Source organism: Perca flavescens, chromosome 1, assembly GCF_004354835.1.
Source record: "Perca flavescens isolate YP-PL-M2 chromosome 1, PFLA_1.0, whole genome shotgun sequence".
Lineage (NCBI taxonomy): Eukaryota > Metazoa > Chordata > Actinopteri > Perciformes > Percidae > Perca > Perca flavescens.
The window spans coordinates 17748585-17767052 of record NC_041331.1 but is presented as its reverse complement, the minus strand read 5'-3'; the positions used below and the strand labels follow the sequence as shown (position 1 = coordinate 17767052).

At 40.7% G+C, this 18468-nt stretch overlaps 1 protein-coding gene across 11 annotated transcripts in view; it reads right to left on the bottom strand.

Moving 5' to 3' along the window:
• Positions 1–216: 216 nt before the first annotated feature.
• The window catches only part of baz2ba (bromodomain adjacent to zinc finger domain, 2Ba), a 69594-nt gene continuing 51342 nt past the window's right edge, over positions 217–18468 (bottom strand). For 3 of the 11 annotated variants that reach the window (XM_028592811.1, XM_028593129.1, XM_028592897.1), the window contains 24 exons: positions 17874–17966; positions 16896–16957; positions 16571–16636; positions 15733–15798; positions 15069–15113; positions 14649–14681; positions 12695–12760; positions 12238–12378; positions 11387–11641; positions 10513–10736; positions 9924–9998; positions 9607–9838; positions 9094–9156; positions 8318–8462; positions 7102–7904; positions 6678–6936; positions 6261–6416; positions 5797–5957; positions 5353–5681; positions 4630–4765; positions 4378–4524; positions 3402–3703; positions 1786–1929; positions 217–1687 (listed from right to left, as the gene is read on the bottom strand). In XM_028592811.1, the coding sequence (XP_028448612.1) occupies positions 1531–1687; positions 1786–1929; positions 3402–3703; positions 4378–4524; positions 4630–4765; positions 5353–5681; positions 5797–5957; positions 6261–6416; positions 6678–6936; positions 7102–7904; positions 8318–8462; positions 9094–9156; positions 9607–9838; positions 9924–9998; positions 10513–10736; positions 11387–11641; positions 12238–12378; positions 12695–12760; positions 14649–14681; positions 15069–15113; positions 15733–15798; positions 16571–16636; positions 16896–16957; positions 17874–17966 (4160 nt within the window). In that variant the 3' untranslated portion in view covers positions 217–1530. The remainder of the gene's footprint in view (positions 1688–1785; positions 1930–3401; positions 3704–4377; positions 4525–4629; positions 4766–5352; positions 5682–5796; positions 5958–6260; positions 6417–6677; positions 6937–7101; positions 7905–8317; positions 8463–9093; positions 9157–9606; positions 9839–9923; positions 9999–10512; positions 10737–11386; positions 11642–12237; positions 12379–12694; positions 12761–14648; positions 14682–15068; positions 15114–15732; positions 15799–16570; positions 16637–16895; positions 16958–17873; positions 17967–18468) is intronic. The other 8 variants (XM_028592976.1, XM_028593295.1, XM_028593058.1 and 5 more) reach the window with 5 other exon arrangements.

Sequence of the window (18468 nt, the reverse complement as noted above, 5' to 3'; positions counted from 1 at the left end):
TACAAACTTCTGAATGTTAATCTTGAGAAAACATGCCCTTATGCAATAGTCTCTACACCTTGACATTAAACTCATTATCAGATTGTGGTCATAAATGCATAAATGGTTTCTAATAAAAAGGAGAATAAAAAGAATTACTACACACATCTACTGTACCACACATTTTATCAAAAGCAGTTCCATAGGATGGAGTTGAAATAAAACAAGTTGAAGTCGTTTCCGTTGAAAAACATCCTTTTAATAGGTCCGTGCCACACACTAGTGAAAAATAAAGCTTCTACAAAAGAATGATACTTTTATTCCACAATATCTTAAATAAAGTAACTTCAAGTACTCTTGACTTGGGTACAAAAAAATCTAGCTGCCTCCATCAGGCCACAACACACAGCAAGGTTCAACACAGTGGTTACAAATGGCCTTAGGTCCTCTGTATTGTGGCAGATTACGAGGAAATGCATCATGGAAGCATAACTGAATGCTTGTTGTTCCTTTTTTTCTGCTATGGATGGTGAGGAATGATTTCTGTATCACTGTCCAACTTTGGAGGCCTTGTTGAATTGAAATTATATTAAAAAAAAATAATTTCATCATAAGAATGAAAAAAAACAAAAAAACAATAACATCCTCTACATGCCCCTGTTGGAAGGGTAGGCACTACCAAGATTAAGGATACCACAGTGTTTGCAGAGGATATGTATATACTGTACAAACAATATTTATGATAATGTTTTCATCACGTTCACTAAAATAGAATGCTACAATCATTCTAAGGCATAAACAATATCTTAATATTCTTAAACAATTTTTTACACATCGTTCCAAACAAGACATAATATTGACATTAATAAACAGTATATACACATGAATCACCATTGTCTAACTGTTCCTCTGCTGTTCCTGTAAATAAATGCAGTATTACAGTTTGAACAAATGAATACAGTCCTCTGATGCCCCGAAAGCACTGAACAGTGTAAACAGTTTTTTTTCTTTTTTCTTGGCTTTGTTTGATATTTGGGAGAAAAAATAACACAAAGACACATTCCTTTTTTAATTCAAAGCAGTTCTGCTGATTCTTCCTTTTCATAGAAAATGAAGTGGACCTTGATTCATAAATAATTATTACAAAATTAAATACATTCACTATAATACGATTAAATAACAAAAGACTATTTACAAGTAGTGGAAAGTATTCTAGCGCAGACACATCAGTGACAGTTGAGGATTATTCAGTGCAGTGTTCTGAGACAGGGAATGGTATTGCACTACGACACCCCATTTCTCTGGGACTCTTTGGGGCTTTTATCCCTGTTGTAATAAAATCCAGCGCACCTTATGTAACCTTTTTTTTTTTTTTTTCTTTTTTTAAAGGTGACATCTCTCTTAAGCAAACCATGGGTTCCTTATTAAGGATTTGACTTCTTCCATCTTGCAAAGCCACAATCTCCACACAGAAAATAAAAAATAAAAGTAAAACCTGGTGCTCCGATATGAAAAGTTGAATGGGTTTATGGGCAAAATCAGAACAGACGTTTAGTTTGTTTGTTTCAGAAGCTCAGTCCAGCGCTTCTCAAAGAACTTCCTCATGTTATGACCAGCTCGACCAATGTCCGAATTGTCTTCATTGTATTTTTCACAGTTATCAAAGACCAAGTTGACATCAATGATGAAAGTCTCCAGGTTTTGATACCTGAAATAAAAAAATTAAAAATTAATTAATTAATTTCTGTGGAAACGCCCTGAAGGGTTTCAGAAGAAAAAGAACAAACAGAAGTGACGGGAACTTACTGGCTGCTCACAAGCTTCTCACGTATGGTGGAGAAGTCCATCGGTTTCTTGATGACCTTCCTGTAGCCAGGGACCGATTTCAGGTTGACGGGTGTGAGAAAAGGCCATGCATCCTGATGCCGCTCCAACTCAGCAAGCAGAACCCTTATGAACACACACAAATAAGCACGTATATGGTTTGACACAGAAAAAGCTGTGGGTATCACAATGACAAGTTGTCTTTCACTGGGGAAGTTTATCCTTCCGTTCTTCCTTTAAAGCAGCTATAATCAGTCCCTCCAGAAAAACGCAATTATGATCCAATTTTTTATCTCTTTTTCACCAAACCGTAGTTTTTGCAAATTCCCGCAATTTTTGCAAGTTCCCACAATTTCATCGTATAAAATTGCCTAAATATCCCGCATATTCCATCGCATAATCAAGGATTTTTGCCCGCAACAATCACAAAAAACTCAGCATTTTTCTGGAAGGACTGTATCATCAATTTTTTTTATTTAACAATGGATGAAATCAGTGCTGTAGTAGTTGAGATTGGTCTTGGTCTCGAGAATCGACTGCTTTTTTACTCTCGGTCTCAGATAAAGAGGACTCTGGATTTTATTTCAAGACCGGTCAAGACCACAACTGCCTTTTTGATTTTTTTATCAAGGCTTTTCTCGTGATACACTTATGGCAATAAAAGAGGTGAATGAAGAAGAATTCTAATTTGTTTTCTGTGGGTGTATTTTTTATGGGAATGTGGCTCATTCAGATCAATTTGAGTAGTGCCTATGGTTAGCATTTTCCACATTTGATCGTGTCGTGCAGTGTGTTGCACTCGTCTGGTCTTGGTCTTGACGTGGTCTCAATACACTCTTGGTGATGACTTGGTCTTGGTTTAGGTGGTCTCGACTACAACACTGGATCAATATACATGTCGCCGGTAGTAACAAACCCACAGAGAATTATCAACAACAACAATGGACTCTGCAGTTCCCCTCAGCTCTACAGAGCTTTACTAGAGTCTTCCAGCTCATTGTTTTGGTTTTATGGCCCCCAACTATTGTTGGTTCACGTTTTGGGCCACAGCAGGAGTTGGTAGAGAGCGAAAACAGTGCTAAAGAAAAGTGAATATTCAATTTATATTCATTAACTTGACACAAACCCAACTCTTAATGAATGAGAATGCTGCTCCGTGTCCACTGGATGTGTAAATAGATCATTATATCAACTTAAAAGGTGATGATAATGTCCGTTTTGTGCTTGCAGCTTGTTTCTACTGCCTTTGGACAAAAAATGAGTTAGGGGCAATTTAAAATGTATATTTGATGTAAGGGGTTTCGTAATGTGTGTTTGTATAAGCTAATACCAACCAGCACTAGCCAAAAATGAACTAGGCTCATAGCTGATAGCTGGAAAAGGCAAAATGTGATTTGTTACAAGAAGTCCTTTAATCTCAGGGTTCAACCACAAAATAATCTTATCTACTGATAAAGAGAAAAAAAAAACATCAGCTCCCTGCAACGACTTGATAAAGTCCTGCAGGAGGCAGCGACTGTACAAGTGATTAGAAAAGGGTGATAAATGAGAGAAGGATTCAACAGAAAGACAAGTGTGAACAAGCCAGGGACACATACCTGCATAATCCCAGGTCCCTGTTGTTGTCTCTAGCTGTCTTGGCTCGCTTCACACACACAGGGCTCTCCTGATTGGCTGCTGGCAGAGCAGGCGCGCTCTCCTCGGTTTTCCTCTTCCTGCTGGTGTCTTTTGCTGCTTTCTTGGGCGTGCTGCTGGCGCTGGCCGGGTCCTCCTCCGATACTTCCCCGTTACCTGCCTGCTTCACGTTCTTCTTCCCCTCTCCACCTTTCTTACCACCTCCTGCGGTGGATGCTACTGGTTTGCTTGGAGGTTTTCTGTTTTTGGGAGATGGGCCACTTGCCTGCACAGAGTAAAGAATGCATTCTCTGAGGTGTGGTACAATTAAAACTAATCGTATAGTGTTTATCATGCTAATATTGGCCTTTTCTAAACTATTAGTTCAATTTGTCGTTTCTTACACCACCAAAAATATTTGTTCCTTCCCTGTTCACATCTACATAAAAACATTCTGTTGATCCTAACATAAAATATGTTGTTCCTCAGAATTTTATGAATAGGAAGAGTTTTATTGTCCCATAGCAGGATAAAGGCCAAATCCATTCTGCAGACAATAAAAGTTGAGAGGAAACGTAATAAAACAGGAATTGTATAATCCCTGCAGTTGTTTTGAAGGCTTGGGACCTTTGTTGTATTCTCTCTCTCCCCTTATTTCCCTCACCTCTCTATTGTCTACTTTTAAATAAAGGCATTAAAAATCCCCAAAATACTTGAAATAAGATTTCTTAAAAAGTGCATGAAAACGATTGTGAGGGCTGGTGCAAAAATATCATCCTTCGACAGTTTAAATACAAAAATCAAATCTGTTTCGGCTGTCACATACCAACATTAGCAAATGTTGGAAGATGTAAATAAAAAGAAATACATGCACAAATACACAAATACAAAGCTAGCATTCTCTCTCTACAAGTGATAAACTGTAGAGAGATGCCAATGCATTACAGATGGCTCTGATACCTTGGATATGCAGGCCGGGCAGTACCAGTCTCCCTCTGGGATACAGGTGATCTTGGGTTTGTGACAGTAAGTGTGGCAGCCTTTGTCACAGCCATCACACAGCAGGAGCAGGTCCTCATTATCCCCTTTCCTGCACATCTGGCAATACTAAAAAAAATAAATAAAAAAAAAGTGCATTAATTATAAACGAGTGTGCAATTCCTAAATAGATTTTTTTATTTTTATTTAGTTGGGTGGAAATATGCTGCTCACCACTTTCATAATTGACCTCTCCCAGGCGATAGACTTCTGCAGTTGCTGAATACACATGGCCAACTGGGCAGCACTACGCACTTCAGTCAGCGCCTTCCTCCACACCTTCATACCATGGGCCACCTCCTCCTCACCACTAACAAAGGATAATGAGGAATGATGAGAAACAAAAATGTACACATACCATGTACTTGAATATGTGGGCGAATTTACACACACACACACAAAGCAGTAAACTGTATCAGCTGAGCCAGCCTCCAATCAGACAGCAGACCATAAAGAGCTCCAGCTGTGCGGAGACAGGCATGACGATTTTGGGGGGGCACCGAGGAGAGGTACACACCGATTTTGTTATGTTAAGGGGAAGTTCATGCAGATGTAGTGAAAACCTGTGAAAGTGTACACTGTACAGTGGGAAACATGAGTAAGCCCATAACCAAGGTTAATGATGCACGACACCATGCAGATGACTGCAGAAAAAAAGAAAAAAAAGCCAGTAAACAATGCCTACACAGGAAATGAAACTGAGTGGAGTCCCCCAACCCGCACAAGAAACTGCACAAGACCAAAGAAACCAAAATGCAACAAGCCACCACAAAAATATGCTGTGAAAGCAGCAAAGACCCTCACTGTTTGAGTAGTATGGGAAACATAAAGCACACACAGAGAGAGGAGAGGGTCTTAGTGGGAGAGTGGGGAGCTTTGGTTGGAGAAATGACCTACCCTTCCCTGTCAGCACTAGTGGATGGGGCGGGGGCAGGGACAGTGACCGTACCGACATTATCCAGCCTGATCTGAATGGTGGTACCTAAGGGGCTCCTCAGGTACCTTCTCTCGATGTTGCGCTCCAGATCAGCCAGACGTGTCACTGCTATGTCCAGCGGGTTGTCCAGGTGACGCATCACCCCGCCCTTCTCCCCCCGCTCCTCCGGATGCTCCTTGGGGTCCTTGTCTCCCCCGTTTGCAGACGCTGGCGTTAATTTGGTGAGGGGCTTGTGCTCGTAATACACCAGGTCCTCTCGCTCAGATTGAGGGTCCGGAAATGTCCAGCCCTGGGAGAGGAAATCGGCTGTTTAGGCTTTTGGCCTTTGATGACACCACTCTAAATGTTTAAACATGTTTCTTACACCGCGAACAAAATAGGTAGCGTTGTGTTGAGTGTTTTACCTTGACCTGCAGGCTGGCTGCAGTGACCTTCCTCTCCAGCTCTTCTACCTGCTGCAACACAGCAATGTCCATCTCCATCGCCTGCTCCTCAACACACCAGCCCCGCACAGACTCCACACTGACCTGGCTCTCCTCCAGCTCATGCAGCTCGATCATGGCCACTGGATGGACGGCATGAGGGATACCAGACAATCAGCCATGAATAAACACACAAACATGCTCACCGATGCAGGTGAACACATGAGCAATGTAGCCAAAACATCCACGGATATTCAAGTAGCTTGGTCATAAATAATACAGTGTTTGCATGTGTACTGAGGGACCATCAAGGACATGCTATTAAGTTGAACATCAGCACTTAAAATCTTTATCTATTGCTATAAAAACAATCTACCTTCTACATATATACCGATATATGCTATATACAGTGAGTATGTACTCAGCAGAGGTGTTGAGGCACTTACCGTCTTTGTGTTTGGTGCAGACCTGGGGGATGATCTCTGTGTATTTCTGCATTTGCCTCTGGAGGCCCTTCTCCCTCATGCCTCGGCTGTGGAGAGCACCGACCAAAGCCCTCAGCTCCTCGATGTCAGACACCCGCCACCACCCTGTCAGCATCTCTGAGACAATGAGCACAAACAGCCACGTAAACTACAAGACACTGAACATACATCACTGTAAAAAGGCGCTTCACTCAGCCATGTTATACCCACATGAAATTGCGTACAGCCGAGCAGAATGTTCCCTAATGTAATTATCTTGGATTGTTCATGCAAGTTAAATTTTGTCAGGCAGGTGAATTCTTTTTCAATTAAATAAAATGGAGGTTCATTATGGCCTCAACTTTAATTTCTCTCAATGCTTTTTTTTTGGTCACTCACCATCTGGAATAGGCTGAGGTGTGGTGTGGTCCAGAGATTTGGGCATCTCTAGGGTAGGAGAGGGTATGGATGAGGTTTTTTCAATGCGAGGTAAAGGGGATTCACTCTTGCTGGAGACACTTGCTGTTGTGTTGCCCTCCAGAGAGTGACCCAGCATGGGGCTGGGACTAGGGCTGCTGCACAGAGGCAGGCTGGGACTTATCATGCCACAGGGCCAGCTTCCAAAAGAAACTCCTAGCAATGAAGCGCCTGCCTTCACCTGGGGAGAAAAGAGGAAAAACAAGGGTCAAGGGTGAGGGAGGTGGAGGAGGATAAAACTGCCGAGTCACAGGTTAGGTGATCTAGTGCATGGCGATCTGGTACATGGCGGTAATAACTGTACAGAACACAGCTGTCTCTATTTGTGTCCGGCCAGCAGCCTCACCTGCAGGGCTGATAGTGGGTAGTTGAGGAGGCCAGGTGGGTGGTGCGGGCTGGCCGAGGCTGAAGCAGCAGAAGGGGTGAGAGGCAGGGCAGGGGACTGAGGTGGGGATCTTGGCCTGGCTGGGGTAGAGGTGGCCTGGGGAGACACACGGGGCGCTGCGGGAGGACTTGTGGTGATGGAAGTGACGTCACAGGGGTTGCGAGGGAGTAGACTGAACCAGTGTCCGCTCCTCTCTGTCAAGACTCTGAGTAGCTGGTCGTTGGCTTGGAATGACAGGTACGGAGATGAGGTTGGAGGAGTGTTCCCTGGGCTTTCATGTGGGACTGGCAGGCACGGGACAGATAAAGAGGTTGAGGCTAGGGGAGGGATGTTTGTAGTGTCTTTAATGGTCACCATGGAGTGTTTTTTTGCTACTGCCGGCTCAGAGGTATTGTGAATGGGGGAGGGTGATGTTACTGTGCTTGTGACAACAGGAGTGCCCACAGGGCTGCCGTTTTGTCTCACATGGTGACTCTCCTTGTCCTCTGCCATCACAGTGTCTTTGCCAACGTCCTTGCTGTCGTCCCGGAATGTGCACAGTTTGGAATCGTAGCCCGGCTGCTGGTAGAAGAGGGCCGTGGCGTTTTTCTTCCTCTCCTTTTCCTCCTCGTTCTCTTGCTCCAAGCCTTGTGTTCTAATGCTCTGCCCATCGAGGTTGGTGGCGTTCTCCTTCTGCAACTCGATCTCCTGAGGTTCCTCTTTGACCTGGACCTCCTCTGCCGCTCTCCTCCTTCTCTGTCGCTCCTCCTCCAGTTCCTCTGGAGCTGTAGGGAAATGAGAGGGCCAATGTTAATGTGGCTGAAAACACAACTACTGTGGTTGATAATACAGCTGACCGCTGATTATTCTGGAACATTGTTCTACACTTGCTTTTGGCAGAAAAGTAGAGTTGTGTTAGATTACTATAGTTTACAGATGCAATCTCAAATTAGTCGTAGAGAATAAAGATAAACTAAAACATCATCAGCACATTTCACACTGCCAAAAAACAGCTGAACATGCAGCTTAACAATCTTGTATTTACAATGTTTCTTCCTTCCTCTTCCTGGAACATCAAAATCTGATGATTTTTATTTTCCAGACTGAACATAAAATGTGCTATGCAATCAGATGAGCAAATTGAAGCATCTTACCATTGGAATTCATCAAACTCTAGTGTGTGTTGTACTGTAACTACCTTCTCCACTCTCCATGGCTTCAATGAAGACCCCTCCGCAGTGGGGAAGTACCCAGTACCGGCGGCGGTAACGGTCTTGGCCATACATCATGGAGCGTAGAGAATGGGATATTTCAAACAGCTTTCGCCTGGTCTGATGATGTTGCTGCAATGGTAAAAGACATACTCTGTGATTTCTTTGTTATTTTGAGTTACGTATACACCTTCAGGAAATCAATGCTTCCTCATTCTTTTGTAAACACTGTGATATATTGAGCATGACATGCTATGCTAATGAGATAATTTATTAAGCTAATTAATGCCTTCATTAGCAAAAAGCCCTATGTCAGCGTACATGCTCATAAAAAAGTACAAAACAATACACACAGTATAATAAAGCATTAGAGGTTGTAGCTATTTTATCATCTTTCATAATCTGATCCATTATCTAGAGTGTAGGAGGTGTTTGTGGTGTTACCTCTAATGCATTGTATTGAATTGTATTTAAAAAAATAAACACATCTTCATGGCAACATACAGTGAAGTCCTGCATAACCATGTACAACGTTGCTGGGAAACAAACATAGCAATAATACTTTTATCATTCTTTATTTATTTATCTTTTCATACTTGCTTCCAAAGGAACTTTTCTTTTAATCTCACTGTGTGTCCCGTTTTTAATCACACATTACCAGTGTCAAATAACCATGCATTCATGTTTTTGATTCCTTATAAATTATTTTAACGGGTATTACCTTTGTCACAGCCCTTTAAAGACATTTCAAAGAAGAACATACCTTGGCTAATTTTTCTATCTGCTTCTCCAGCTCCTCCAGACTGGTGGCTTGGTCGACTTCATCCTGGCAGGACAAAACAAACATATTAAATGTCTGTGAGCAAGGGCGCCTGGGCAGCTCCTCTGGTAGAGCGCACGCCCATATATAGAGGTTTACTCCTCTACGCAGCGGCCGTGGGTTCAACTCCAACCTCTGGCCCTTTGCTGCATGTCATTCCCCCTCTCTCCCCTTTCATCTCTTCAGCTGTCTAAAATGCCCCAAAATATGTCTGTGAGCAAGCCTTCAAGGTCAGTTTAGAGAGCAGATCTATGTGGCGGGATGGCTCAGTTGGTAGAGCAGGCGCACATTTACATGGAGGTTTATGCCTCGATGCAGAGGTCCACGGTTCAAGTCCGACCTGTGATGATTTCCTGCATGTTTTCCCCCTCTCTTTCTCACCTAGCTGTCCTGTCCATTAAAGACAAAAAATAAATAAATGGATAGCAGATCTATAGATGCATCTTTTGTTTTTACCTCATCATATGTCTCCACTTTTTTAACCTTCTTCATTTCTTCCTCCTCCTCATCCTCCTCCTCCTCTGCCTGGTCATCACTGTCGTCATCGTCGTCATCATCATCGTCGCTGTCTCCGCCCAGTTTCCTCTTGCGTTTGGCGGCAGAGGACGGAGTGCCAATAGACTGGTTCTCTTCAACACCCATACTGGCCTCCCTCCTCCCAGTACGTTTGGCATGAATGGTCCTCAACCTGCATAAACACACACAGGTTCAGCGTGACAGTGTACAGGAAATCAAAGCATTATTTATTTATTTTAGGATTAAAGGAAACTTACTTCTTCAGTTTTCCCTCCATAATGATCTTGTCCTTCCTCATGTTTGCCATCTGATCCAGGTTCTTGTCAATCTCACTGGAAGAGGAAACGCAATACTGTCAGTTACAGTTGTGCCGATGTACGTCCATATTTTGGGAATTTTTAGAAAGCAATAACAAATGTATTTAGTAAAAGCTCAGGGAGGCTGGCAACTATCTCTATCCAAAGTAAAAAGTTTAATAAGCTAGTACCCCGAAGCACAAATTAATACTTGCATCATTTCATTACAATCAAAAAGGATTCTACTGCTAATTAATGCTCCCTACTGCAGCTTTGTTAAGCATTTTCCACTGCATCAATAAAACACACCACTAGTGGCTAATAAATAACTTCAGTGTTAAGCAACATAAAACGCATCCAGAACATGGTAGATGAATATATATTTTGTGCTTTTAATTATGTGAATCCAGAGGTAAAGGTAGTATTGCAGACCACTTTATAGCCATTCAACAATGTGACACTGACGCAGAATACAGTATATTAAGAAAACAAGTACAGTGCACAGTTGGATGGTCCCACTTTACTTTTCAGTTTCAGCTGCATCTCCTACCTGATAACAGCTTTGCTGCAGGCCAGCTCATTAGCCAGGAAGCCCAGGATTGAGGCCTTCTGGGTAGGCTTGTGGGCCTGGAAGGCCTTGGTCTTTAGACTGAGGGCCAGAGGGGCCAGGTCTGTATTGGCACAATGGGCTCCCATGTACATTTGTAGCACCTCAGACACATTATCCCTGTTGATGCCAACATTGGTCAGGTGGTCCCCCAGCATGGTTTTTGTCTGATAGAGGAGGAAAGGACGAAAAATAAACTTGATGAACCCTTAATTGATGGCTTTAAGTGGATTGAGTATGCATTTATTCACAATGCAGGAAAAAAGTCCTTACATCTTAAATCTAAACGCTAAAATCAAAAATAGCAATATTCCCATGAAATAAAAACAATGCTACTTCCAGTCCAATGCAGTCCTGCATTTAAAGTGGGCTTAAAAATTACGCAGAAGCACTGTTATTAATATCAAAGTATCAAATGTAAAAGTACCCATTCTAAGAATGAGTCTCTTTCAGAGTAAATTAATGACTGGTGCATTAACCTTTAAGTGACATATTATAAGATTGTAGGTGCTTTAGTAGGTGAAAGGTCTATATACATATGATATATATATATATATAACAATATAACATGTTGATGGATATTTTAAATTTAAGCAATGTAACATATTTACTGAGTTTAACTTACGTTTGGCATGTAAAAAAATGCATGTAAAAAAATGTCTTATAAACCTTATGTATTATAATGCTGTAAACTAAAACTACCAGATAGAGCAGTAAGTGCCATATTTCCCTCTCAAGTGTTATTCTCAAGCTGGCCCCAATGGTTCAAAATTATACATAAATACGATGCATGCCTTGATAAACTGAACTAGCTCACCTTTTGTCCAGGTGGCAAACCGGGATCACAGACTGCCAGAGAAAGCAGTTTGACCAGAAGGTCTTGGACTTGGCCCATGCTGTCCCCCACGTTGAGCAAGCCCTCCTGGAGCATGCCCAGGGTAGGCACATCCGCATTCAAATCAAGCCCCAAAACCTTCCCAAAGCCTCGCAGGAACTGCATCAGCATCAGGCAGTCAGACACGGCACGTCCTGGTAAGATGAGTCCAGGAATGCGGGAGAACTCAGGGAGAGGCTGCAAGGGAAAGTGGGCAAAATTAGGAGTGTTGTTGTATGTGTTACTATGTGAGAGAGAGAAAGATTAAATCCAATGTAGACTACAGAAATCTATGATTTCAACATCTATGGGAAAATGGGTAAAACGCTGTCATCTCACATCTGTTGACTGTTCTCAAGATGGTGCTTTCCAATTTATGTTGATGACTGCATCATTTTTACATTATGCAGTACTCTACTTTAACCACTTGAGGGCACATAACTCCACACATAAAATTGCTCACTATCATGTAGTCTTATCGTTAGTACTGCCCCTCAGGAAATGTTAAACTTACTACTACTACTACTACTACTACTACTACTAATAATAATAATAATAATAATAATAATGATAATGATAATAATAATGATAATGATAATAATAATAATAACTGACAGGAATTTTGTGACTGTGCCACCCTCCTGCCAAGGAGTCAATGTATTTAACAGCACTTAAATGAGAAAAAACTGACAATCTACATTACATTAAAGTGTGTTTAGACTAAAATTTGATTATCATTTTTTTTAGGTGATCAACTTCACACCCGCAACACTGACAGCTACTATCTTAACTACCTTATGATCAGATAGACACATGTCTTCATTTGGCTTCTTCAGTTCCCTCGCTATCTCCAGCTCCAGCCTTCGTTGCTCCAGTTTACGCTCTTTGTTCAGTCGCTTCTCATCCCTTTTTTCCTGCCGCAAGCGCTCACGCTCCTAGAGAGTCCAAAATTCAAGAGAGCATTAAGGAAGCAAAGTGTGCGTGTGTGTGAGAAAACAGACAAGAAGGTTTACTTGACTTTGCTGAGCAGTATTAGAATTCAGCCTAATGCTGCTGTGCATTCAAAAGAAAAGTGCTTGAGGGCCAGAATCTTTTGACTTGGTAAGTGTGTAGAAAAAAAAATGAATGGAAGAAAAGAGTGAACCAAAAAAAGAGAAAGCAGGAATCCAGCCAGGGAATAATGACTTAGGCTCTTTTTATGGAGTGGACTGTGTGTGTATGTCTGCATTTATTTGTGTGCATATGCGCTACCTCTGCTTTCTTGCGAGCCTCAACAGCCTTCATCAGCATTATATGTTGCCTCCTCCTCTCCCTCTCCTAGAGTGGCAAAAACACAGGCACATTAACAGGCACACATTGCACATACAGCACCCAAGGTCGACTACATTTAGTATGCATTAATGTGAAATTGTGATGCACAAAATTCAATAGAGGCACCGTACTTGAACAAACACAAAACGATGCTTCACATGTATACACTTTCACATGTATGGTGGAAGCATAAGTGAAGGAGTACAGTAATATGATGACAACCAAAAAGCAACACAAAGATGCGGTACAAAGTAGATGTGATGACAGGCTCAAACAAGAGAAGCAGCTTGAATCGGTGGCGGCGCCTCTAAACTAAAGCTGACACAACAAAAGCAACAAAAAGCTGGTTGCCAGAAGTCTTCTGACGTGCCACATTGGCATGATCAAAATAATAAAATACTATTACATGAGTCAATGCTAAAGGTTTTTTGACATATGCTCATAATATTTGGTGAGGGGACGGCAAATAGGATTGGATGGTAAAGACTAGCTTCAAATGAGCAGTTCCACTTCAGTAGTTTTTGCAGCGTAAGTATTAGCACAGTATGTGACTGTTAAGGATGAGACATCTGTGTTGTTCTTTGGTGCATGATACACAGTCTACTGCAAAAGGGCACAGGAATCACCGGTGACTGACTATCATTTTATTTGATCTCTTTAGGTTTCTCGCTCCACCGTATCAGGCTGTCATTCCATGTGATCCACCAGAAAGACACAATTGCCACTATTAGGGCTTGCCAAGGACATTTCCAGCACATACAAGTAACTAAAATAGGCTGTTTGTAAGAATTGTTTTGTCAGTGTGATAAACAAAACAGGCTAGATGCCAAGCACTCTGCTACAATATTTCTATTTCCTTATTGGTTTGATTTATCTACAAATGGAAAACTTCAAAAAAGACATGTTCAAAACAGACATAGAGCCTGTGGCATTCAGCTTTTTCCAGCTTTTCAATTCATCAAAAAACATTGAATATGTTGAGGGATATTATAACAAGCTAGAGTAAATCAAAAGCAATGTAATTGCATGTGACAACCGTAAATACAAGGATTATTATCATGTATCTCAATTTGCCCCCCTTCATTGTGCTCCAAGTGAAGGTACAATGGGTTAATGCAACAGTCTGAGGCTCTGAGTCCACTGTGAAACAGATAGGCAGACCTTTAGATTCAGCTATGACTGTGTATGAGTGAGTAGGGCTACAAGCAGGACAGCCAGGCCAAAATAAAATGCTACACAGAACCATATTTGTCCCTGTGGTGGAATTACTGTAATTGTACTGTTGTTCAACAGTCAATTAGGTCTATTTTCAAGCAAAGGTTGTGCTGTGCCTGGAAGTATCTTCACCATAAAGACAAAATGATTCTCAGTAGCTGTTTTCATTCTGTGTGCAGAGTACGGGAACAGTGAATGACAGAGAGGCTGGGATGGGGCAGGTTAAAGTCCAGCACTCTGTGGACTGCAGAACAGATGCATGGACGAGCAGACACAAGCTCGATGTCTTGGCCGAAATCGTCAAGCACTCATGGGTAACACAGGCTACTCCAATACAACAGTTAGACAATGTATGTGATGGATGGAGACTCCTCGAGTGCACTTTGAGACAGTGAGTGTGGATTGGCTAGCAGTCTTTGCAATGCATTCTGAGTAGAAGGGGGAGGATGGGAGAGGGGGACAGAAGCTGCCTGGCCACCGTGACAGGGTCAGTTGTCCCTCAGGACGAGCAGATGGAGGCAGCATACTGACTCTTTTTCTCTTTTGTTGGTTTTGCTGGAAAGCCATGCAGAAGAATGTAGTATGACAGCAGCCAGTGCTACACTTAATGCATTGCTATGACAACCATAACACAACCAGTTACACGATGCAGGTGTTAGATGTACAAAAATAAACATACCCATACCATATCTAGTCTATGCCTCTCCAACTCCTGCCAGAAAGAGTTGGCAAAATATTATGGAACAGAAATAATATCCAATACCAAAAAGCATGGCGTTTAATAAAGATAAATACTGAAGTCTTTCATTCAATAGATGTTTGGTAATTAAGCACATTTATATATACACTCACACATGCCTTGTGTGTAAATGCGCATAGATGCACAAATACTCACACACACACACACACACGCACGAGCACACGCACACACACACACACACACACACACACACACACACACACACACACACACACACACACACACGCACACATACACATCTGTCAAATATTCCTATTCAGGTGAAGTTTGAGGTAAACGGTTTTATTTAGCAGTAACTATTAGGTTCAAGAGGCAGCGCAAGTTGCAGTGAATGCCTACCTGATGTTTGAGAATCTCCGCCTGCTGTCTCCTCAACTCTTTCTCCTTAAAGGCAAGACAGAGAAGAGGAGGGGAAAATCAATATGCTTCCATTTTGCCAATATCATGAAAATCACTACAGACTGATGGAATTTCAGCCCATTTCAAAGGGCCGCTCTAATTTTATTGCCAGCTACTTCTTAAGTGGAATAAGGCCCACATCATGGCACATATAAAATAATCTAATGTGACTTTTGATCAAAAAAGGGTTCCATGCCACCTTAGTAGGGGTTGCAAAAAAATCGATTCACATTTGAATCGCAATTCAAGCTCTACCGATTCAAAATCAATTCATAGAATTCCAAAAATCAATTCATAGAATTCCAAAAATCAATTCATATTTAAAAAAAATATATATATATTATCATTTTTAATTTTTTAAAATTGTATGTCTACTGCAATCACATGGGAAAAGTAACTACATTTACATACTTTGAATCTTTTTTTCATTGAGAATCGTTTTTGAATCAAAAATCGATTTTGAATCGAATCGTGAGCCTAAAAATCGATATTGAATCGAATCGTGATATTTTCTGAATCGTGCACCCCAACCTCATAGGTATGAATATTATACTAACTGTCATTTTACATCTGTTTAAGGGATTTATTAAAAATATAAACATACCTTTATCCGTTTTTCAGCTTCCAATATTTTGGCATTGGCGGCTTCTTCCTTCTTTCTCCGTTTGGCCTATGAATAAAGATCAAGGTCAAAAATCACAGAGACATATATCAATCAGTCTTAGCTGAGGGCTTTGATGCACTTTAACTGATTGTTTGCAGTTTTCTGGTTTGAGCAGAAGACTTCATGCTCCTGAATGCCAGTCAAATTTGTAAAACACAGCGAATGAATAATGTATCTCTTTAACACCTAATTGTGAAATTGTTGAAGCCTCCCGTTAAGAGTGGCTTGTCAACCGTGTCAACTCAAAATTGATTTAGTCCTGCTAAAACACTTTGAAGCTCCTACAGTATAATTGTGTGTGCTTGCATATATATATATATATATATATATATATATATATATATATATATATATATATATATATATATATATATATATATATATATATATATATGTGTGTGTGTGTGTGTGTGTGTGTGTGTGTGTGCGCGCGCCTGCATCTTTGCATGTGTTTGTGTGTGGAAAACAGCACCTTTTTTTTCCTCGACCCACTTATGCTAAACTGTTACTGTTGTCTAAAGAAAAAATACTTTTCTGTCCAATTTAAATAAGGTCTGAAGAGGCAGCAACAGCCTTTTTAATATTCAACAGCCGTCAACCAAGACCAATTTAGCATTAGTTCCATGTGGAATTATGCCTAAGAAGACTCAACTCCCTCCAATGCATGCTGCTGTTCAGTAATGAGCTTTAGGAAGATTAAAACACTATAGACTGAGGGGCTGTAGCTATCCAGGAATGTTCTGCTTAATCAGAGGTGCTGCTGGATCAGATTCTGTACCTCCAAAATTTGCTGCGCCCTGAGTTCCTTCTCCATCCGAATCTGCTGAATGCGCTTGATCTTTTCCTGTAAAAAACAACAACATAATCTCTTAATATTTTTTGGAAAATGTCCTTAGATAAGATCCAACCACCCTATTCCAAAGACACAACAATAAGTTTAGTACGGGAAGTAATGATGGTAATTGAAAAGCAAGCTTTAAAGCATTACAAAATAACCATTCAGCATTTCCTGCGGTGCACCCAGGGACTACGTGTGTCAGGACACTTAGATAAGGAGAAAGGGAGGAAAAAGATTTGTCGGCACACACGTAAAGCACACCCACCTGCTGCTTTAGGATCTTGATCTGCTCTTTCTGCTTCCTCCTCTCCTCCGCTGCCATGATAGCTACAAGAGTCAAATCAGTGTCATATTAGTGTCTACAAAAATGACCTACAAAGCCGGGCTACCAGCTGTATTCACATCTGAAATAATTACATATATAAGCTACATTTATTCAGGAGGTATCACTGAGATAAAGATGTATACAATACAAGAGGCCAAGAAATTCTAAGAACTAGATCACAACTAAGATCAGTAGTGTCAGTAGCACAAAGCAAAACAAAAACACACAAGACACACTCATTACAGTAAAACAATGACATTATTTAAAATAATAGCACGTAAAAGTAGAACAGGTAGAAGTATAAGACACTAACTTCCAATTAGTAAGGTGCATAATAGAAACCAGAAAGACGAGTTTAACCAGCCAATAATTGTAACATTTCGATTAGATTTCTCATCTTGGAAATCATGTTTAGGAATTAAATAAAAATTAAAAAAAAAAATATATATATATATATATATATATATATATAGGATTCTGACAGTATAATAACCTGGGTCTGGTAAAAAAAAAAAAAAAAAAAAAAAAAAAAAAAAGTTTTTTCCATTGAACACAATGTATTTTATTTTTAAACACACTGCACACTGGCAGGGAGACAGATAACTAAACTGCACTTTCTGTCCTTGACCACTCATAAAAAACTGCTTAAACCTTAGGAACAGTATGAATGAATTTTTCAAAACTTTAAATTAGAGCAGGAAGAAGATTTAACGTGTGCTTTAAAGTGATGAAAATAAATATGAACATACATACTAAACAAAATATGCATAAGCAGCATCAGCATCCCTAGAGGCCCTGCAGGTCTTTATACTTTATAAAGTGGTTTGAGGTGACCAACTGACCAACCGGAAACCAACCACTATCATCCTTACAGCACTGAGCTCTTGTTAACAACACACACAAAAAAACCTGTTTTACCTTGCTGTTTCCGAGCTTCTTTGGCTGCACGCGCCAGTGCCTGCTTTTCCAGTTTTCTCATCAGTTTCATCTGGGCCGCCTGTCGGGCTATTTCTGCACAGAGCAGAAAGAAAGGCATTGTCAGTGAGACAGTTTAGGACAATACCTAAATACTACTGTACCCTGACCTTCACATATTTGACTGAGATAATTCTCTGGCTTTTGTGAAATGTCAAAATTAGGGACATGTACTCAAAGCCAATTTTCTTCCCTGTAAGAATGATTATGAAGTCTGCCCATTAACATGTAAAAAATAGTGAAATATACACAGCTAAAGTATTTTTAGGAGGGTAGAACTGATTACCAGAGGGTTCTGGTGCAAAAAAGAATGTTATGACTTTGTAATAACAGCATGTGCAGTTTTGTTATTATCAAAGCCAAACAAAAGCCCAGTGACATCAACAGAGAAATAATAACAATACTGATTCATCTCAAAAAGCACCTGTATCTGCATATGAAGTAGGTGGATCTAACAAACAAGTATGACATAAAAACTGACTTGTCCATATACTAAATGTTAAAACAGTAACCCCCTTCCTTAACCTCTGCTACCATA